This window comes from Mustelus asterias, chromosome 10 (assembly GCF_964213995.1).
Source record: "Mustelus asterias chromosome 10, sMusAst1.hap1.1, whole genome shotgun sequence".
In the NCBI taxonomy this organism is placed as follows: domain Eukaryota; kingdom Metazoa; phylum Chordata; class Chondrichthyes; order Carcharhiniformes; family Triakidae; genus Mustelus; species Mustelus asterias.
In genome coordinates, this window is record NC_135810.1 from 125,396,440 (window position 1) to 125,419,042 (window position 22,603).

At 53.2% G+C, this 22,603-nt stretch overlaps 2 protein-coding genes across 6 annotated transcripts in view; one reads left to right on the forward strand and one right to left on the reverse strand.

Moving 5' to 3' along the window:
- LOC144499965 (interleukin-1 receptor type 2-like) overlaps positions 1 to 22,603 on the reverse strand; it is a 1,647,203-nt gene that overhangs the window by 1,317,531 nt on the left and 307,069 nt on the right. The window lies entirely within an intron of this gene.
- fhip1b (FHF complex subunit HOOK interacting protein 1B) overlaps positions 1 to 22,603 on the forward strand; it is a 114,968-nt gene that overhangs the window by 73,810 nt on the left and 18,555 nt on the right. For all 5 annotated transcript variants that reach the window (XM_078222681.1, XM_078222683.1, XM_078222678.1 and 2 more), the window contains exons 4-7: positions 1,227 to 1,385; positions 6,634 to 6,720; positions 12,743 to 12,910; positions 19,171 to 19,250. In XM_078222681.1, the coding sequence (XP_078078807.1) occupies positions 1,227 to 1,385; positions 6,634 to 6,720; positions 12,743 to 12,910; positions 19,171 to 19,250 (494 nt within the window). The remainder of the gene's footprint in view (positions 1 to 1,226; positions 1,386 to 6,633; positions 6,721 to 12,742; positions 12,911 to 19,170; positions 19,251 to 22,603) is intronic.

Genomic DNA, 22,603 nt, shown 5'->3' on the forward strand with positions numbered 1-22,603 from the left:
TGTTCATAGAGTGACATTTTAGAGAGGGAGGAAGTGGAGAGGTTTAGGGAGAGAATTCCTGAACTTAGACTCTCGGCACGGCCTCCAATTAAAATTGGGAATGACCAAGAGGCCAGAGTTCGAGGAGAGCAGATATCTCAGAGCATTGTGAGGCTGGAGGAGGAAACAGAATCAGGAAGGGACGAGAGCACACTTAGCCCGATTGGCCTAGGCTTGAGTTTGAAGTTGATCTGATCAAGGGGTTTGATAGGATTTGATGGAGAACCTGTTTCCTCTGATGGGGTGGATGATGGCAGTAACACTTACCCACAGTGAAATGTCCAAGCTGCTTTACAGGAGTGTTAGAAACCAAGATTCAACCCTGAGCGACAGAGGAGATATTAGGGCCAATGGAAGAAATTAATGAGTCTTAAAGGAGGAAAGAGGAAACAAAACCTTAAAATTAGAACTCGGCTGTGGGGCGGGGCTGGTTCCAGGAAGCATATCATGCAAAGCAGAGTGTAAACCGAGGACAGTGTTTAGTGGAGAGCTGGCGAGAGCTGACCTCTTGAGCATTGGTGGAGCTTTCCGGGAGCAAGGCCCTGGCCACAGGTGAGTGATGGCAGTATGGGGGTTATGGGTTGGGGATTGCTAGGCAGGATGGGGGTTATGGGTTGGGGGTTGCTAGGCAGGATGAGGTTATGGGTTGCTATGCAGGTTGGGGGTTATGCTGGGGAGGCGACGGCAGCAATGGCAGTGTGTGGGTTTTAGCAGGTATCCCCTTTCTGATGGTGGTGGGTCTTGATGAAGCAGTGGGCGGACATTAATTGGCCCATTAAGGGCATCAGTTGATGGTGAAACGGGAGAGTCACTCATGGGTCTTAATGTGAGCAGGGACAGGATTAAATTCAGCCCCCCCGCGCTCTCCCCTGCCACCTTGGGGAGGGCGTTACCCATGGAACCCCCTCCTCCCCAAGAGAGGATGAATGCTCAGTGATATTTGGTCTTTGAAGGTGCAGATTGATAGATTGTTGTTGGGTTTGCTGAGAGATATGGATCTCAAGTTAGCTGGACTTGACCAAATAACCTACTACATCCTCCTAATGTCTACTTTCTCCACCTATCCTGCAGTTTGTAACACATCCTGTGCCCTCTCACTGTGGGTGAATGAGAAGTTTATGGTCCTTATCTGTGTCTTGTTTGTTGTTCGGGGCTGTTCCACTAACCTGTCACCTTGGCCCCTACAGGTGCTGGCCACGGGTCTCAGTGCACTTTATTCCTCTTTACCTCGAAAGATCGAAGTGCGTGGAGATGATTGGCATGCGCTGCGGCGTGAGGACTGGATGGGGGTCACCTCGCTCACCATGTTCATGAACTCTCTGGAATTCTGTAATGCTGTAATTCAGGTACAGACCGTCCACACTCCCATTCCAAAGCCAGGCTGTTAACAACATCAGCAAGAAAAGGAGTGTACCATACAGCTCGCTTACACTCTAATCAAGAGGTTAACAGAGTCCTTGCAGTGCAGAAGGAGGCCATTCAGCCCATCGATTCTGCACTGGCTGTCTGAAGCAGCATTCTACCCAGTCCCACTCCCCGCCTTATCCCCGTAACCCTGCACATTCTCTCTTTTCGGAGAACAATCCAATTTCTGTTTGAATACCTCGATTGAACCTGCCGCCTCCACCCTCTCAGGAAGCTCACTCCAGACTCCAAACACCCTCTGGGTGAAAAAATCTTTTCCTCACATCATTCCTACTCCCTCTGTCCAATCATTGTGAATCTGTGCCTCTGGTTCCTGATGCTCTCCTGAGTGGGAACAGTTTCTCACTCTTCACCCTGTCCATACCCCTCAGCATCTTTCATTTCTCTATCAGTCTCCTCTCAGCTATCTTTTCTACAAGGAAAACCGTCCCACCCTCTCCAATCTACCCTCATAGCGACACTCCTTTATCCCTGGAATCATTCCTGTGAATCTCCTCTGTACTCTCCCCAATGTCTTCACATCCTTCCTCAGGTATGGAGCCCAGAACTGGGGCCACATGGGGCCTAAATAGTGTCTTACAAAAGTTCAACATGACCTCCTTACTCTTGTACTCACTGTCCTTATTAATAAAACCTAGGGGAGTATGTGCTTTATTAATTGTTCTCTTAACATGCCCAGCCACTATGTGATTTATTTACATTGTGAGAGACCCGAGACTGTAAGGTATATTATATGGAAGGCAAAATACCACAGATGCTGGAATCTGGAACAAAAACAGAAAATGCTGGAGAAACTCACCAGGTCTGACAGCACCTGTGCAGAGAGAATAGAGCCAACGTTTCGAGTCTGGATAATGCTTTGTCAGAGCTCAGGCAAAAGGTCATCCAGACTAGAAACATTGGCTCTATTCTTTCTCCACAGATCCTGTCAGACCTGCTGAGATTTTCCAGCGTTTTCTGTTTTTGTTGTGGTATATTATGAACAAAGAGGAAAGGTTGAGGGAGCTAGGGCTGTTCTCTCTGGAGCGGAGGAGGTTGAGGGGAGACTTAATAGAGGTTTATAAAATGATGAAGGGAATAGATATAGTGAACGTTCAAAGACTATTTCCTCGGGTGGATGGAGCTATTACAAGGGGGCATAACTATAGGGTTCGTGGTGGGAGATATAGGAAGGATATCAGAGGTAGGTTCTTTACGCAGAGAGTGGTTGGGGTGTGGAATGGACTGCCTGCAGTGATAGTGGAGTCAGACACTTTAGAAACATTTAAGCGGTTATTGGATAGGCACATGGAGCACACCAGGATGATAGGGAGTGGGATAGCTTGATCTTGGTTTCAGATAAAGCTCGGCACAACATCGAGGGCCGAAGGGCCTGTACTGTGCTGTACTGTTCCATGTTCTAATACAGCACAGGGACAGGCCCTTCAGCCCTCCAAGCCTGCGCCGCTCATGTGCCCAACTAGACCATTCGTTTGTATCCCTCTATTCCCAATCTGTTAATGTGGCTATCTAGATAAGTCTTAAATGATCCCAGCGTGTCCGCCTCAATCACCTTGCTTGGGAGTGCATACCAGGCCCCCACCACCCTCTGTGTAAAATACGTCCCCCTGACATCTGTGTTGAACCTTGCCCCCCTCACCTTGAACCTGTGACCCCTTGTGTTCGTCCCCTCCGACCTGGGAAAAAGCTTCCCACTGTTCACCCTATCTATGCCCTTCATAATTTTATACACCTCTATTAGGTCGCCCCTCATCTTCCGTCTTTCCAGGGAGAACATCCCCAGTTTACCCAATCTCTCCTCATAGCTAAGACCCTCCATACCAGGCAACATCCTGGTAAACCTTCTCTGTACTCTCTCCAAAGTCTCTACGTCCTTCTGGTAGTGTGGCGACCAGAACTGGACGCAGTCTTCCAAATGTGGCCTAACCAACGTTCTATACAGCCGCAACATCATATGCAAACTTTTATATTCTATGCCCCGTCCAATAAAGGCAAGCATGCCATATGCCTTCTTCTCCACCCTCTCCACCTGTGCTGCCACCTTTAAGGATCTGTGGACTTGTGCACCCAGGTCCCTCTGTGTGTCTATACTCCTGATGGTTCTGCCATTTATTGTATAGCTCCCCCTTACATTAGATCTACCGAAATGCATCACTTTGCATTTATCTGGATTAAATTCCATCTGCCATTTCTTCGCCCAATGTTCCAGCCTATCTATATCCTGCTGTATTCTCTGACAATGTTCATCACTCTCCGCAACTCCAGCAATCTTCGTGTCGTCCGCAAACTTACTGATCACACCAGCTACATATTCCTCCAAATCATTTATATATATCACAAACAGCAGAGGTCCCAGTACAGAGCCCTGCGGAACACCACTAGTCACAGACCTCCAACCGGAAAAAGACCCCTCCACTGCTACCCTCTGTCTTCTATGGCTAAGCCAGTTCTCCACCCATCTAGCTAGCTCACCTTTAATCCCGTGAGATTTAACCTTTTGCACCAGCCTGCCATGAGGGACCTGGTCAAACGCTTTACTAAAATTCATATAAACGACATCCACGGCCCTTCCCTCGTCAATCATTTTTGTCACCTCCTCAAAAAACTCAACCAAATTTGTGAGGCATGATCTCCCTCGTACAAAACCATGCTGTCTATCGCTAATGAGATTATTCAGTTCTAAATGCGCATATATCCTATTTCTAAGAATCTTCTCCAACAATTTCCCTACCATGGACGTCAAGCTCACCGACCTATAATTACCCGGGTTATCCTTGCTACCCTTCTTAAATAACGGGACCACATTTGCTATTCTCCAATCCTCTGGGACCTCACCTGTGTCCAGTGAAGAGACAAAGATTTCTGTTAGAGGCCCAGCAATTGCATCTCTCGCCTCCCTGAGGAGTCTAGGATAGATGCCATCCGGCCCTGGGGATTTGTCTGTCTTAATGTTTCCTAAAAAACCTAACACTTAGGTTCCTCCCTTGTAATTGAGATTTTTTCTAACGGGTCAACACATCTCTCTGAGACACGACCAGTCAACATGTCCCTCTCCTTTGTGAATACTGATGCAAAGTATTTGTTTTGGATCTCACCTACTTCCTTTGGTTCTCAGCATAATTCCCCTCCTTTGTCCCTGAGAGGTCTGATTCTTTCCCTAACAACCCTCTTGTTCCTAAAGTATGTATAAAATGCCTTAGGATTCTCCTTAATCCTGTCTGCCACGGACATTTCGTGACCCCTTTTTGCCCTTCTAACTCCCTGTTTGAGTTCTTTTCTACTTTCTCTGTATTCCTCCAGTGCTCCATCTGTTTTTAGCTGCCTGGACCTCATGTATGCCTCTTTTTTCTTTTTGATTAGACCCACAATTTCACTGGTTATCCACGGCTCTCGAATCCTACCTTTCCTATTCTTCCTCTTTACAGGCACATGCCTGTCCTGCAGTCCTTTCAACTGCTCCTTAAAAGACTCCGACATGCCAGATGTGGATTTACCCTTGAACAGCCTCTCCCAATCAACAGCCACCCTAGCATGAAGTTAGCCTGGACCCCAGCTTTTTTTGATTTTGGCATTAGGCTGAGCATAAGGTGTCTCACTCCAGGTGTGATTCTATTGATCCCCTAGGAAGCTTTTATCAAAACAAACTTTATTTAACAATGTAGTTAAAATATAACAAAGAATTAGCATAACCTACACCAATTGAAATACTTCAACATGACAGCCTGGGCAGCATGGTGGCACAGTGGTTAGCATTGCTGCGTCACAGTGCCAGGGACCTGGGTTCAATTCCAGCCTCGGGTCACTGTCTGGAGTTTGCACACATTCTTCCCACCTCTGAATGGGTTTCCTCCGGGTGCTCCGGTTTCCTCCCACAGTCCAAAGATGTGCGGGTTAGGTTGATTGGCCATGCTAAATTGACCCTCGTGTTGGGATTAGCAGGGTAAATATGTGGGTTTACGGGAATAGGGCCTGGATGGGATTGTGGTCGGTGCAGACTCGATGGGCCGAATGGCCACCTTCTGCACTGTAGGGATTCTATGACAAAGTATAATTCTTAACAGCTGGCTATCTCTATAGTTCCAATTTAAGCAATATCCCATAGACGTAAACTTCTCTTCAGAATCAGTTAGCAAGACACAGGCTTTTGTGAATTCCCAGTCCTCCTGCCTTTTAACCCGTCTGGTGAGAGATACAGAGAGACACCCGTCTTCTGACTTTCAGACAGCAGCCTCCAGAGGAAAACCTGTCTTCACATAGCAGAACTCCAGAGAGAGAGAGAGAGAGAGGGTGAAAACACCTCTTGCCTGTTGCAGACCTCTGGAGAGAGATACCGATTTTATATCAGGTCCCCAGACTTCAATTTCCAGAAAGAGAGGGACCGAGGCGTTGCTCTTTTCCAAATTCAAACAGCAACTGTCTGCTTTTCTCTCCCTGCAAGCCTACCCCTACCCTCCTCTACCCACACACATAATGTTCTTGTCAATCAACCTAATCAAACTCTACTCTGAAACCCGAGGGAATAACTCAAAGAACAACAGTAATGCATTGGCCCAGATTAAAACAAACACTCCAATAATTAGGAATGATTAATCTTCTGTAGTATCAGCAGGTGGCACCGTAATCAGAGCTGCAGTATAAAACAGTTCCATCTGCTGCGGTGGGATTTGAATCCAGGTATCACCCTGGGTCTCTGGATTACGAGTCTAGTCACAATAGCACTGCGCCACTGCGCCTCCCCTGGGTTTACATAAAGAGTAACGGATACAAACTCTTCAATCATCGAAGGGACAGTTAGGGGCTCCGATGGTGAGTATTGTAGTTTCTATAAAGGTGTGGATTAAATGGGTCAATTTTCCTTGCTAAGTTTTTGTTTAGAAGTGAGCTTGCCTGACCTGCTGAGTGTTTCCAGCATTTTCTATTCAAAAACACACTGTTGGCTCTGTGTTAAAATCAGACACAGCTGGAAAGGCTCAGCAAGTGCAGCAGCGTCTGTGGAGAGAGAAACCCGAGGAGATGTTTGAGTCTGTGTGACTGTAGGTCAGAGCTGAATGATGTTGGGTGAGGTTCTCAGAGGCTGGGTGTGATTCAGAATGCCAATGGGATGAGTGTAATGGTTGTCTCTCGACACTGTCATTTCTGTCTGGTTTATTTTGTTTCTGCTTTGATCAGGTCGCGCACTCTCTCATCCAGCAGCAGTTAGTGGATTACGTTCATAATGGATTCTTGGTGCCGGTAATGGGGCCTGCTCTCCACAAGGTAAGCCTGAGGCCTGTGCCTGCTCCGTGTCCTCTGCTGTCCTTGCCAATCCGGCCTGTCTCTCTGTCACTGAATTCAACATTCTCCATCACCTCACGTGATCTCTCACAGCCCCACCACTTTCTCTGAAACTGTCACCACCCACAGCCTCCGGACTCATTATAAAGGCTTCAAACATTGGAAAATCAGTTTGGGTACAGCAACTGAAGAAATGTCCATTTAGCATCATCAACTGCTGCAATCATCCAAGCAGTGATCCCGAGTATTGACCCTCTGAGGTTCAGTGCTGAGGGAGTGCTGCAGAGGGTCAGTAGTGAGGGAATGCCGCACTGATAGAGGGTCATTACTGAGGGAGGGATTTCAGGCGGGATAGAGGCAGAGGGATAAAAGGTGAGGGGGTGGCATTGTTGGTCAGGGAAAATGTTACAGCGGTACTCAGGCAAGATAGATTAGGGAGCTTATCTACAGAGGCCCTATGGGTGGAGCTGAGAAACAGGAAAGGTATGACCACATTAATGGGGTTGTATTATAGACCACCCAATAGTCAGCGAGAATTGGAGGAGCAAATCTGCAGAGAGGTAGCTGACAACTGCAAGAAACACAAAGTTGTGATAGTAGGGGATTTTAATGTTCCACATATAGATTGGGACTCGCATACTGTTAAAGGTTTAGACGGGGTAGAGTTTGTAAAATGTGTTCAGGAGAATTTTCTACATCAGTATATAGAGGTGTCAACTAGAGAGGATGCGATATTGGATCTCCTATTGGGAAATGAGTTAGGGCAGGTGATGGATGTGAGTGTGAGGGAACACTTTGGATCCAGTGATCATAATGCCATTAGTTTCAACCTGATCATGGATAAGGATAGATCTGATCCTCGGGTTGAAGTTCTGAACTGGAAAAAGGCCAAATTTGATGAAATGAGAAGGGATCTGGGAAGTGTGGATTGGCACAGGCTGTTCTCTGGTAAGGATGTAAATGGAAAGTGGGAGGCCTTCAAAAGAGAAATTTTGAGAGTGCAGAGTTTGTATGTTCCTGTCAGGATTAAAGGCAAAGTAAATAGGAATAAAGAACCTTGGTTCTCGAGGGAGATTGTAACACTGAGGAAGAGAGATTTGTAGGAAATGTACAGGCAGCAAGGAACACATCAGATGCTCGAGGAGTATAAAAAGCGCAAGAAGCTACTTAAGAGGGAAATCAGGAGGGCTAAAAGAAGACATGAGGTTGCTTTGGCAGACAGAGTGAAGGAAAATCCAAAGAGCTTCTATAGGTATGTTAGGAGCAAAAGGATAGTGAGGGATAAAATTGGTCCTCTTGAAGACCAGAGTGGTCGACTGTGTATGGAACCAAAAGAGATGGGGGAGATACTAAATGTTTTTTTTGCATCCGTATTTACTGAGGAAACGGGCATGGAGTCTACGGAAATTGGGCAAACAGTAGGGATGTCATGGAACCTTTACAGATTAAAGGGGAGGAGGTGCTTGCTGTCTTGAGGCAAATCAGAGTGGATAAATCCCCAGGACCGGACAGGGTATTGAACTTGCAGGGGCCCTGGCAGACATATTTAAAATGTCAGTATTCACGGGGGAGGTGCTGGATGATTGGAGGGTGGCTCATGTTGTTCCGTTGTTTAAAAAAGTTTCCAAAAGAAATCCGGGAAATTATAGGCCAGTAAGTTTGACGTCGGTGGTGGGCAAGTTATTGGAAGGTGTGATAAGGGATAGGATCTACAAATATTTGGATAAACAGGGACTTATTAGGGAGAGTCAACATGGCTTTGTGCGTGGTAGGTCACGTTTGACCAATCTATTAGAGTTTTTCGAGGAGGTTACCAGGAAAGTGGATGAAGGGAAGGCGGTAGATGTTGTCTACCTGGATTTCAGCAAGGCCTTTGACAAGGTCCCTCATGGGAGGTTAGTTAGGAAGGTTCAGTCGCTGGGTATACATGGGGAGGTAGTAAATTGGATTAGACACTGGCTCAATGGAAGAACACAGTAAGAAGTTTAACAACACCAGGTTAAAGTCCAACAGTGGGAATTCCCACTCACCTGAAGAAGGGGCTTGGAGCTCCGAAAGCTTGTGTGGCTTTTGCTACCAAATAAACCTGTTGGACTTTAACCTGGTGTTGTTAAACTTCTTACTGTGTTTATCCCATTCCAACGCCGGCATCTCCACATCAATGGAAGAAGCCAGAGAGTGGTTGTGGAGGATTGCTTCTCTGAGTGGAGGCCTGTGACTAGTGGTGTTCCGCAGGGATCGGTGTTGGGTCCATTGTTGTTTGTTATCTATATCAATGATCTGGATGATAATGTAGTAAATTGGAACAGCAAATTTGCTGATGATACAAAGATTGGAGGTGTAGTGGACAGTGAGGAAGGGTTTCAAAGCTTGCAGAGGGATTTGGACCAACTAGAAAAATGGGCTGAAAAATGGCAAATGGAATTTAACGCAGACAAGCGCAGACAACAAAGAACAAAGAACAATACAGCACAGGAACAGGCCCTTCGGCCCTCCAAGCCCACGCCGCTCCCCGGTCCAGGATTGAATCCTGAATCCAGGATCCCCTCCCAATTTTCCAGCCTATCTACATACCAATATCCTATCCACCGAGCTGTCCCTCACAGCTACGATGCTTTGTTCATCACAACCTATTAACTCACCCCCACCCCCCCATTCCAGACCATGTGATCTCCAGGGAGAGGCGAAAACCCAGAGTGAAAACCCCAGGGCCAATATGGGGAAAAAAAAATCTGGGAAATTCCTCTCCGACCCCCTGAGGCGATCGAAACGAGTCCAGGAGATCACACTGGCCCTGATCGGAAAATGCTTCCCAACCCTAGTCATTTCCACTTCCACGAACACCGGCCCTGCCCTGCCCCCGAGACAGGTTCCCAACTATCCGCAGTCTCGCTCTGTACTGGCACCAGCAAGATGATCATAGAATGAAGCCTTGAAACGAGAAACAAGGAACAATTAGCCCGCGCCGCTCCCTGGTCCAAACCAGACATTGCACTTTGGAAGGACAAACCAAAGTAGAACGTACAGGGTAAATGGTAGGACTCTGAAGAGTGCAGTTGAACAGAGGGATCTGGGAATACAGGTACAGAATTCCCTAAAAGTGACGTCACAGGTGGATAGGGTCGTAAAGAGTGCCTTTGGTACATTGGCCTTTATAAATCGGAGTATCGAGTATAAAAGTTGGAGTGTTATGGTAAGGTTATATAAGGCATTGGTGAGGCCGCATTTAGAGTATTGTGTACAGTTTTGGTCACCTAGTTACAGGAAGGATGTAAATAAGGTTGAAAGAGTGCAGAGAAGGTTCTCAAGGATGTTGCCGGGACTTGAAAAGCTGAGTTACAGAGAGAGATTGAATAGGTTGGGACTTTATTCCCTGGAGCGTAGAAGAATGAGGGGAGATTTGATAGAGGTGTATAAGATTTTGATGGGTATAGATAGAGTGAATGCAAGCAGGCTTTTTCCACTGAGGCCAGGGGAGAAAAAAACCAGAGGGCATGGGTTAAGGGTGAAAGGAGAAAAGTTTAAAGGGAATATTAGGGGGGGCTTCTTCACGCAGAGAGTGGTGGGAGTGTGGAATGAGCTGCTGGATAAAGTGGTAAATGCTTTTAACATTTAAGAAAAACTTGGACGGGTTCATGGATGAGAGGGGTGTGGAGGGATATGGTCCAAGTGCAGGTCAGTGGGACTAGGCATAAAATGGTTCGGCACAGCCAAGAAGGGCCAAAAGGCCTGTTTCTGAGCTGTATTTTTCTATGGTTCTATGGAGTGTCGCACTGTCAGAGGGTCAGTACTGAGGGAGTGCCGCACTGTCAGAGGGTCAGTGCTGAGGGAGTGCCGCACTGTCAGAGGGTCAGTACTGAGGGAGTGTCGCACTGTCAGAGGGTCAGTACTGAGTGAGTGCTGCACTGTCAGCGGGTCAGTGCTGAGGGAGTGCTGCACTGTCAGAGGGTCAGTACTGAGGGAGTGCTGCACTGTCTGGAGTGCTATCTTCCAAATGCTATGTCAGACTGAGGGTCTGTTGCCCCCTGGATGTGAAGTGGATGTAGATGTGAAGTATCCCATGGGAAGCAGCACAGAGCCGTTCCCCTCAGTGTCCCAGGTCCAGTATTTATCCCTGAGCCAACACAGCTAAAAACCGATTATCCAGTCATTATCACAATTTTGTTTGTGGGATCTTGCTGTGCAAAAATGGACATCCCAACTCCTTTCGCTGATCAGGAAGGTATCGGGAATAGTTGCACATTGTCACTCAGTACACACTAATGCTGCCGACATTCCTGCAACTGTTTTTGATAGAAATACTGATGTGTAGCAAGCTGCAAGTGTGAGCATTTCCCATGGGAATTCCAGCATTAAAATCCAGTCCTTCCATGCCTGAGTGTTCCCAGTAACACCAAGTGGCATTATCTTGGGAATTCGCTGGGACATTTTCAGCCACAATTCCACTGACACGTGCTGAAAAACATATTTAACTGGCAACTTTCCACCCCACATCCCAGTCTCTGATCGACCATGAGGGCATCAGATATAGGAGCAGAATGAGGCCATTCAGCCCATCCAATTGAGGATTGTCACCTCAATGAGACATTGTGAGTATGACCTCCGTAAGCCAGATCCAGTGTGTTACAGTTTCTACAAAGCTTGGGTTATTCACTTGGTCGATAATACGACTCTTAGCGGTGCGAACCACTGTGCCACCGTGAGCCTCACAGGACCCGGGTTCAATTCCTGGTTTGGGTCACTGTCTGTGCAGAGTCTGCATATTCTCCCCGTGTCTGCGTGGGTTTCCTCCCATTGTCCAAATGACGTGCTGGTTAGGCGGATTGGCTATGCTAAATTCTCCCTCAGTGTACCCGAACAGGCGCCGGAGTGTGGCGACTAGTGGATTTTCACAGTAACTTCATTGCGGTGTTAATGTAAGCCTACTTGTGACTAATAAACTTTAAATTTTAATCATAAGTCATCATTTTGAGTTGCACATTGTGAAATGAATTATTTTAAATATTTTAGTCAAGATACTTTTTTTTTAAACAATTTTTTAGCAAAATGTACCTCAAATTAAATATTACAACCAGTTCTCCACATTGGAAGTTAAAGATCTCATTTAGTGAAAACCATGATTCTTAAAAAATAAATATACCATAATCATTTAGGAGTGGCACAGTGGTTAGCACTGCTGCCTCGCAGCGCCAGGGACCGAGGTTCAATTCCTGGCTTGGGTCACTGTCTGTGTGGAGTCTGCACATTCTCCCCATGTCTGCATGGGTTTTCTCCTACACTTCAAAGATGTGTGGGTTAGGTTGATTGGCCGTGCTAAATTGACCCTAGTATCAGGGGATTAGCAGGCTAAATATTGGCGTTACGGGAATAGGGCCTGGGTGGGATTGTGGTCGGTGCAGACTCGATGGGCCGAATGGCCTCCTTCTGCATTGTTGGATTCTATGATTTAAAGAATGGCCTGAAAGGAACAGCTGCTAATTGAAACGTAGACTAAAGTTAAGAATTTGCAATTGCTTAAGAACTGCATATGCGCTAAGATAGCTAAATTGAGCTTTAATTGTTAGTTTTTGTCAAGCCAACTTGTTTATTTTAGTGCAGCCAGCTGGCATTCTGAAGCTGACTCTGAGACTGTGACTGAGCATGTGCAGAAAGTGCTCCCCCTGCTGTCACAGCACAAATAAACTCCACCTTCTATATTTCCTACTTTGCAACTGTCAGCACACCTCAAATAGTTCATTGGCTGTCAAACTCTCTGGGTCATCCTAAGGGTGAGAGGTGCTGTGGAACACAAGTCTTTATTTCTGACAAGCCAATGGAGCAGTTTTGTGAGGCTGTTGCATCTGAATCACCAGGTAGATTTGGACACCTTCCCACAGCCAGGCCACTGAGTCTGCCACATTCTGTATCCTGGAATCTGTCGGTGTAGTTCTCCTGCGTAGGGTCAGTATTTAACTGCAGTAGGTTTCTGCTGGGCTGACTGTGTTCTCACTCTGATCTCTGCCAGACTTCCATCGAGGAAATGATAGCCAGCACCGCCTACCTGGACCTCTTCCTGCGCAGCATCACCGAGGTTCCCCTTCTCAAGACCTTCCTCTGTTTCATTGTCCTGCATCGGCACGAAAACATTACCATCCTCGACACCTTGATCAGCCGCATCAGCAGCAACTCCAGGGTGAGTCTCGATTTGCTTGTGTGCAAGAGCCTTGTGGATCACACCGTGCTGTCTCACCCGTTGTCTAAGGCGGCATGTCAGCAGTGTATGACAGGAGTGGACCACAGGGCAGTGTGCTGCACTCTTGTCTCTTCAGTTCGAGGGTTGTGGGTTCAAGTCCCATTTCGGAGATTTGAGACTGACTGAAATCTGGGCTGTCACTCCTGCAGCAGTACAAAGAACAGTACAGCACAGGAAACAGGCCCTTCGGCCCTCCAAGCCTGTGCCGCTCCTTGGTCCAACTAGACCAATCGTTTGTATCCCTCCATTCCCAGGCTGCTCATGTGACTATCCAGGTAAGTACTGTGGGGATGCTGCACTGTCAGAGGTACCATCGTTCAGCTCCGATATTAAACTGAAGCCCTGTTCTCTGTCAGGTGGATGTAACCAATCCCGTGGTCACCGTGCTCCCTGGCCTCCTAGTTAATATTTATCCCTCAAACAACATCACTAAAACTGATCACCTGCTCATTGTGGCAGGTTGCTGGGGAGGTCCTGTGGCACAGTGGGTTATGTCCCTGCCTCTGGGCCAGAAGCTACAGGTTCGAGTCCCACATCAGGCCCTGAAGGTTGTAGAATGTGCTCCATAATGATTGCACATAGCAAGGATTAACAGGTGCCAATCTGGCTGCCGTCTTTCCAATGTTACAGCCGTGACTGCGCTGACTGTAACGCTCTTTGCAAAGTCCCAACGTTGTGACACCTGCTATACAAATGCATTGTGGGAAAATATCTCAGACAAGTAATGTGGGTTGGCAGCAAAGGTCAGTTCATAGCCGCAGCACCATGAATTGGTGGGGGGGGGGGGGCACTGGAAGGCTATCAGGGCCTTTCCGCCATGGACTTAACCAAGCTGGAGGCTGGACTCCCACCTGATTAAATGCCCCTCAGCACCAAACGCTACATGGGTGAGGGGACCTGATTCTACCTTTTCTGCAACTGGGACAAATACGTAAGTGACCTGGAGGTAGAATCTGAATGACAGGCAAATTCTACCTGATTTCTGGCACATCAGTCGACATGTTCTATCTCGCAGGATGATGGAGGTGTCCTCCCAAACCTGGAATTCCAATCGACTCTGAGCTCAACTGCCTCACACAGCTCCCTCACCTTCCAACCACCCAGTGAATAGAAATAATCTGCTGCTTCTCATCATCCATCCACAAAGAGATTGTGGTTTCTACAAAGCCACCTGTCTACCTGTTGTGACAGGTCTGACTTCTAGCCTGAAGCCCCAGACGATGATCAGGTTGCCTTATATCTGCAGTAGTCTCATTGTGCAATCGCTTCACTAAACCCGGCTTCAGATTTCTGGTGGTGAGCCAGAATATGCAATTCATGTTGCAGCTCCCATTTTGGGGCCAACACCCTGAGAGAAATGATCCAACAATTTTGAAGAATATTATTTTGGTTACAGGAAGTGATTGCAAATGTCACTGAAAGGCAATTACTGCAATTTCTTTCATCTGCTGTTTGTTCCAATGTACAAATCCTCACATTAAATATTATTTACAATTTAGCCTGTGTTACACAGCAAGGGAGGCGGGTATGGAGCTCAGTGTCAGGGTGGCGATGGTCTGAATTTACATGTTGGCTATTTGACGCCAAATTGAGTTAGGGGAGAGTGGGATTGTGGTGGGGGCTGGGTGGGCCGGGGCTGGGAGGGGCCGGGGCTGAATGGGGTCGGGGCAATGTGGAGCCGGGGGTCAGTTGAATCAGGTCAGGGTTGGGGTTGAAGGTGAGTGGGGTCGGGGGGGGTGGGGGGGTGGAGTGGGATTGAGTTGGGTTGGGTTGAGGCTGAGTGGAGTTGGGTTGGCTGTATGGAGGGAAGTCTGGGTTTGAATGAAATTGGTTGGGTGGAGAATGAGGGGGTTGGGCGTGCGGGAGGCTGGGTGTGCGGGAGGGAGGCTGGACGTGCGAGGGGCTGGGCCTGCATGAGGCTGGGTGGGTGGGCGTGCGGGAGGCTGGGCGGGAGGGTGGGCGTGCGGGAGGCTGGGGTGGGTGGGCGTGCGGGAGGCTGGGGTGGGTGGGTGGGCGGCGGGAGGCTGGGGTGGGTGGGTGGGCGTGCGGGAGGCAAGGCGGGTGGGTGCGGGAGGCTGGGCAGGTGGGTGCGGGAGGCTGGGGTGGGTGGGTGGGCGTGCGGGAGGCTGGGCAGGTGGGTGCGGGAGGCTGGGGTGGGTGGGTGGGCGTGCGGGAGGCTGGGGTGGGTGGGTGGGTGCAGGAGGCTGGGGCGGGTGGGCGTGCGGGAGGCAGGGTGGGTGGGCGTGCGGGAGGCTGGGGTGGGTGGGCGTGCGGGAGGCTGGGGTGGGTGGGCGTGCGGGAGGGAGGGTGGGTGGGTGGGCGTGCGGGAGGCTGGGCGTGCGGGAGGCTGGGCGTGCGGGAGGCTGGGGTGGGTGGGTGGGTGTGCGGGAGGCAGGGTGGGTGGGTGTGCGGGAGGCTGGGGTGGATGGGCGTGCGGGAGGCTGGGGTGGGTGGGTGTGCGGGAGACAGGGTGGATGGGCGTGCGGGAGGCTGGGGTGGGTGGGCGTGCGGGAGGCTGGGGTGGGTGGGCGTGCGGGAGGCTGGGCAGGTGGGTGCGGGAGGTTGGGGTGGGTGGGTGGGCGTGCGGGAGGCTGGGGCGGGTGGGTGGGCGTGCGGGAGGCTGGGGTGGGTGGGTGGGCGTGCGGGAGGCAAGGCGGGTGGGTGCGGGAGGCTGGGGCGGGTGGGTGGGCGTGCGGGAGGCTGGGGTGGGTGGGTGGGCGTGCGGGAGGCTGGGGCGGGTGGGTGGGCGTGCGGGAGGCTGGGGTGGGTGGGTGGGCGTGCGGGAGGCAAGGCGGGTGGGTGCGGGAGGCTGGGGCGGGTGGGTGGGCGTGCGGGAGGCTGGGGCGGGTGGGTGGGCGTGCGGGAGGCAAGGCGGGTGGGTGCGGGAGGTTGAGGTGGGTGGGTGGGCGTGCGGGAGGCTGGGGCGGGTGGGTGGGCGTGCGGGAGGCAAGGCGGGTGGGTGCGGGAGGCTGGGGCGGGTGGGTGGGCGTGCGGGAGGCTGGGGTGGGTGTGTGGGCGTGCGGGAGGCAAGGCGGGTGGGTGCGGGAGGCTGGGGTGGGTGGGTGGGCGTGCGGGAGGCTGGGGTGGGTGGGCGTGCGGGAGGCAGGGCGGATGGGTGCAGGAGGCTGGGGTGGGTGGGCGTGCGGGAGGCTGGGGTGGGTGGGCGTGCAGGAGGCAAGGCGGGTGGGTGCGGGAGGCTGGGGCGGGTGGGCATGCGGGAGGCTGGGGTGGGTGGGTGGGCGTGCGGGAGGCTGGGCGTGCGGGAGGCTGGGGTGGGTGGGTGGGTGTGCGGGAGGCTGGGTGGGTGGGCGTGCGGGAGGCTGGGGTGGGTGGGTGGGTGTGCGGGAGGCAGGGTGGGTGGGTGCGGGAGGCTGGGGTGGGTGTGCGGGAGGCAAGGCGGGTGGGTGCGGGAGGCTTGGGTGGGTGGGTGGGCGTGCGGGAGGCTGGGGTGGGTGGGTGGGCGTGCGGGAGGCAGGGCGGATGGGTGCAGGAGGCTGGGGTGGGTGGGCGTGCGGGAGGCTGGGGTGGGTGGGCGTGCGGGAGGCTGGGGTGGGTGGGTGGGCGTGCGGGAGGCTGGGGTGGGTGGGTGGGCGTGCGGGAGGCAGGGCGGATGGGTGCAGGAGGCTGGGGTGGGTGGGCGTGCGGGAGGCTGGGGTGGGTGGGCGTGCGGGAGGCTGGGGTGGGTGGGCGTGCGGGAGGGAGGGTGGGTGGGTGGGCGTGCGGGAGGCTGGGCGTGCGGGAGGCTGGGGTGGGTGGGTGGGTGTGCAGGAGGCAGGGTGGGTGGGTGCGGGAGGCTGGGGTGGGTGGGTGGGCGTGCGGGAGGCTGGGGTGGGTGGGTGTGCGGGAGGCAGGGTGGGTGGGTGCGGGAGGCTGGGGTGGGTGGGTGGGTGTGCGGGAGGCAGGGTGGGTGGGTGCGGGAGGCTGGGGTGGGTGGGTGTGCGGGAGACAGGGTGGATGGGTGTGCGGGAGACAGGGTGGGTGGGCGTGCGGGAGGCTGGGGTGGGTGGGCGTGCGGGAGGCTGGGGTGGGTGCGGGAGGTTGGGGTGGGTGGGTGGGCGTGCGGGAGGCTGGGGTGGGTGGGTGGGCGTGCGGGAGGCTGGGGCGGGTGGGTGGGCGTGCGGGAGGCTGGGGCGGGTGGGTGGGCGTGCGGGAGGCTGGGGCGGGTGGGTGGGCGTGCGGGAGGCTGGGGCGGGTGGGTGGGCGTGCGGGAGGCTGGGGTGGGTGGGTGGGCGTGCGGGAGGCTGGGCAGGTGGGTGCGGGAGGCTGGGGTGGGTGGGTGGGTGTGCGGGAGGCTGGGCAGGTGGGTGCGGGAGGCTGGGGTGGGTGGGTGGGCGTGCGCGAGGCTGGGGTGGGTGGATGGGCGTGCGGGAGGCTGGGGTGGGTGGGTGGGCGTGCGGGAGGCAAGGCGGGTGGGTGCGGGAGGCTGGGGCGGGTGGGTGGGCGTGCGGGAGGCTGGGCAGGTGGGTGCGGGAGGCTGGGGTGGGTGGGTGGGCGTGCGGGAGGCTGGGGTGGGTGGGCGTGCGGGAGGCTGGGGTGGGTGGGCGTGCGGGAGGCAGGGCGGATGGGTGCAGGAGGCTGGGGTGGGTGGGCGTGCGGGAGGCTGGGGTGGGTGGGCGTGCGGGAGGCAAGGCGGGTGGGTGCGGGAGGCTGGGGCGGGTGGGCGTGCGGGAGGCAGGGTGGGTGGGCGTGCGGGAGGCTGGGGTGGGTGGGCGTGCGGGAGGGAGGGTGGGTGGGTGGGCGTGCGGGAGGCTGGGCGTGCGGGAGGCTGGGGTGGGTGGGTGGGCGTGCGGGAGGCAGGGTGGGTGGGTGCGGGAGGCCGGGGTGGATGGGCGTGCGGGAGGCTGGGGTGGGTGGGTGTGCGGGAGACAGGGTGGATGGGCGTGCGGGAGGCTGGGGTGGGTGGGCGTGCGGGAGGCTGGGCAGGTGGGTGCGGGAGGCTGGGGTGGGTGTGCGGGAGGCAAGGCGGGTGGGTGCGGGAGGCTGGGGTGGGTGGGTGGGCGTGCGGGAGGCTGGGCAGGTGGGTGCGGGAGGCTGGGGTGGGTGGGTGGGCGTGCGGGAGGCTGGGGTGGGTGGGTGGGCGTGCGGGAGGCAGGGCGGATGGGTGCAGGAGGCTGGGGTGGGTGGGCGTGCGGGAGGCTGGGGTGGGTGGGCGTGCGGGAGGCAGGGTGGGTGGGCGTGCGGGAGGCTGGGGTGGGTGGGCGTGCGGGAGGCTGGGGCGGGTGGGCGTGCGGGAGGCAGGGTGGGTGGGCGTGCGGGAGGCAGGGTGGGTGGGCGTGCGGGAGGCTGGGGTGGGTGGGCGTGCGGGAGGCTGGGGTGGGTGGGCGTGCGGGAGGGAGGGTGGGTGGGTGCGGGAGGCTGGGGTGGATGGGCGTGCGGGAGGCTGGGGTGGGTGGGTGTGCGGGAGACAGGGTGGATGGGCGTGCGGGAGGCTGGGGTGGGTGGGTGTGCGGGAGGCTGGGGTGGATGGGTGTGCGGGAGGCTGGGGTGGATGGGCGTGCGGGAGGCTGGGGTGGGTGGTCGTGCGGGAGGCTGGGGTGGGTGGGCGTGCGGGAGGCTGGGGTGGGTGGGTGGGCATGCGGGAGGCAGGGTGGGTGGGTGCGGGAGGCTGGGGTGGATGGGCGTGCGGGAGGCTGGGGTGGGTGGGCGTGCGGGAGGCTGGGGTGGGTGGGTGGGCGTGCGGGAGACTGGGGTGGGTGGGTGGGCGTGCGGGAGGCTTGGGTGGGTGGGCGTGCGGGAGGCTTGGGTGGGTGGGCGTGTGGGAGGCTGGGGTGGGTGGGTGCGGGAGGCTGGGGTGGGTGGGCGTGCGGGAGGCTGGGGTGGGTGGGCGTGCGGGAGGCTGGGGTGGGTGGGCGTGCGGGAGGCTGGGGTGGGTGGGTGGGCGTGCGGGAGACTGGGGTGGGTGGGTGGGCGTGCGGGAGGCTGGGGTGGGTGGGCGTGCGGGAGGCAGGGTGGGTGGGTGCGGGAGGCTGGGGTGGGTGGGTGGGCGTGCGGGAGGCAGGGTGGGTGGGTGCGGGAGGCTGGGGTGGGTGGGTGGGCGTGCGGGAGGCAGGGTGGGTGGGTGCGGGAGGCTGGGGTGGGTGGGTGGGCGTGCGGGAGGCAGGGTGGGTGGGTGCGGGAGGCTGGGTTTTGGGACACTTGCTTTCTTCTTGCTTCCTGTCTTTTCTCTCACATGTGCATCTGTGTCCTTGGTCTTTCCTCAGCTTTGTATGGTGTCCCTCAGTCTCTTCAGGACTCTGCTGACTCTCAGCTGTGAAGACATCATGCTTCAGCTTGTTCTCAGGTAATCGGCAGGGTGTGTTCTCAGAACACAGCGTGTAGGCAGGACACTGACTCTCACATCAGGGGAACCTCAGGGAGGGTATAATGACTTTGGGGGCGACCACTGGGAGTGGGTGGTGCAGGGAGCAGGGTGGTGCAGAGGTTGGTGGTGGGGAGCGGGGGGGGTTGAAGTGAGGCGGTGGGGGGCAGTGGGAGGGATACATGGAGGGGACCAGGGCTTGAATTGTCAAATTATGAGGACACGCTGAATAAACCTTTCCTCTGAATCTAGATGTTTATGGGGTGTGATTTGATTGAGATATTGAGGACAAAGATAGGTGGAGTTGTGGATAGTGCAGAAGGTTGTCAAAGAATACAGTGGGGTATAGATCAGCTACAGATATGGGCAGAGAAATGGCAGATGGAGTTTAATTCGGGCAAGTGTGAGGTGCTGCACTTTGGGAGAGCAAATGTTAAGGGTGAGTAGCCAGTTAATGGCAGGACCCTGAACTGCATTGATGTACAGAGGGATCTTGGGGTTCAAGTCCATAGCTCCCTGAAAGTGGCCACACAAGTAGATAGGGTGGTAAAGAAGGCGAATAGCGCGCTTGCCTTTATTGGTTGGGGCACTGAGTACAAGAGTAAGGATATCATGTTGCAGCTTTATAAAACTCTGGTTAGGCCACACTTGGAGTATTGCGTTCAATTCTGGTCGCCACAGTACGGGAAGGATGTGCGGCTTTGGAGAGGGTGCAGAAGAGGTTTACCAGGATACTGTCTGGATTAGAGTGTGTGAACTATAAAGAGAGGCTGGACAAACTAGGGTTGTTTTCTCTGGAGCGGCAGAGGCTGAGGGGAGACCTGAGGAAGTCTATAAAATTATGAGAGGCATCGATAGGGTTGACAGTCAGAATCTTTTTCCCAGAGTTGAAATGTCTAATACTAGGGGGCACGCACTTAATGTGAGAGGGGGAAAGTTCAAAGGAGATGTGAGGGGCAAGTTTTTTACACAGAGTGGTGGGTGTCTGGAACACGCTGCCTGGGGTGGTGGAGGCAGATACAATAGGGGCGTTTAAGGGGCTTTTAGATCAGCACATGGATACGCAAGGAACAGAGGGATATGGAGCAAGGGCAGGCAGAAGGGATTAGTTTAATTTGGTGTCATGTTCGGCACAGCACCGTGGGCCGAAGGGCCTGCTCCTGTGCTGTACAGTTCCATGTTCTTATAGATCGATTTGTGAGGTTAGATAAAGAGTAACTATTCCTGGACTAGGTGTGTTTTTTTGAGGATAGGTGCTCCGCAGTTTTCAGAGCCGCATTCTACATGGTGACCTATTCTTGACTATCACTATCACACTTTACTCAGGCTGTAACCTATTGGTCTGAGACTCTTTTTTAAATTTCAGTTTTCACTTCTACTAACTTCTCTCAATGAGTTACTTTTATTCATCACAAAATTGTCCACCTTGCTCTGAACCAATTGAGGTTTCACTAACTCTTCCATATCCTCTGTGATAAAGCCACTGCAAGGTGAAAAGCCAGCCGGCTCTCTGTAAAGCAATCCAGTCAATCTAATTCCGCTGCTTTACTCCCACAGCCCTGGACATTTATGTCCTCAACTCATTCAATTTTCTTTTCAAATCTTTCATGATCACTGCTTCCACCACCCCACATGAACACTGAACAGTACAGCACAGAACAGGCCCTTCGGCCCACCATGTTGTGCCGAGCTTTATCTGAAACCAAGATCAAGCTATCCCACTCCCTATCATCCTGGTGTGCTCCATGTGCCTATCCAATAACCGCTTAAATGTTCCTAAAGTGTCTGACTCCACTATCACTGCAGGCAGTCCATTCCACACCCCAACCACTCTCTGCGTAAAGAACCTACCTCTGATATCCTTCCTGTATCTCCCACCACGAACCCTATAGTTATGCCCCCTTGTAATAGCTCCATCCACCCGAAGAAATAGTCTTTGAACGTTCACTCTATCTATCCCCTTCATCATTTTATAAACCTCTATTAAGTCTCCCCTCAGCCTCCTCCGCTCCAGAGAGAACAGCCCTAGCTCCCTCAACCTTTCCTCATAAGACCTACCCTCCAAACCAGGCAGCATCCTGGTAAATCTCCTTTGCACTCTTTCCAGCGCTTCCACATCCTTCTTATAGTGAGGTGACCAGAACTGCACACAATATTCCAAATGTGGTCTCACCAAGGTCCTGTACAGTTGCAGCATAACCCCACGGCTCTTAAACTCCAACCCCCTGTTAATAAAAGCTAACACACTATAGGCCTTCTTCACAGCTCTATCCACTTGAGTGGCAACCTTTAGAGATCTGTGGATATGGACCCCAAGATCTCTCTGTTCCTCCACAATCTTCAGAACCCTACCTTTGACCCTGTAATCCACATTCTAATTTGTCCTACCAAAATGAATCACCTCACATTTATCAGGGTTAAACTCCATCTGCCATTTTTCAGCCCAGCTTTGCATCCTATCTATGTCTCTTTGCAGCCTACAACAGCCCTCCACCTAGCTTTAGCTGTGCGAATTGGTGTCATGACTAGGGAAGGAGTACCTCCTTCAGGGGTTGTCTGTGTTCTCTCCCCCACCCCCCCATCCAAGTCATAGCCCTCTTTAACCCTCCTCCCCTTGTCTCTCAAACCAAGCCCCTTAATCCACCACTCCCCTCCACTGATAGCTTCCCTCTCTGGGGGACTGCCTGTCGCCCCAGCAGTGAGCATCACTCAGAGCTGGCACTGCGGGGCTCCAGTTGGCAGCTTTCTCAGGCAAGACGTCCACACCAGATGGATGCAGTCTTACTCGGAGACAGCTCATGCCTAACTTGGGGTCGCTGGTCTTGGCAGGGATGCTCGTTTTTGGGTGAGGTGGGAAATCCAACCATTCAAAAAAATCCTGCCCTGTTTTTAGTATTCCTCCCTCTTGCGTTACCAATGGCAACGTAAACTGCTACTGCAATCGACATATTCCCTATCTTTGCAATCTGTAATACCATCTCGCTGTCCAGCAATGTCTCCTTCCACCTCAACCTAACAAACTCTCTTCTTTCTACACCCTACACTAATACAATCTGTTTTTAAAAATTTTTGGACTTCTTCTCTTTCTAGTTCGAGCTTAATCCTTACAATGTGCTCACTATTCCCGCGATGCTCATTCACATTACAATGTGCTCACTACTCCCGCGATGCTCATTCACATTACAATGTGCTCACTACTCCCGCGATGCTCATTCACATTACAATGTGCTCACTACTCCCGCGATGCTCATTCACATTACAATGTGCTCACTACTCCCGCGATGCTCATTCACATTACAATGTGCTCACTACTCCCGCGATGCTTACCCGCAGTC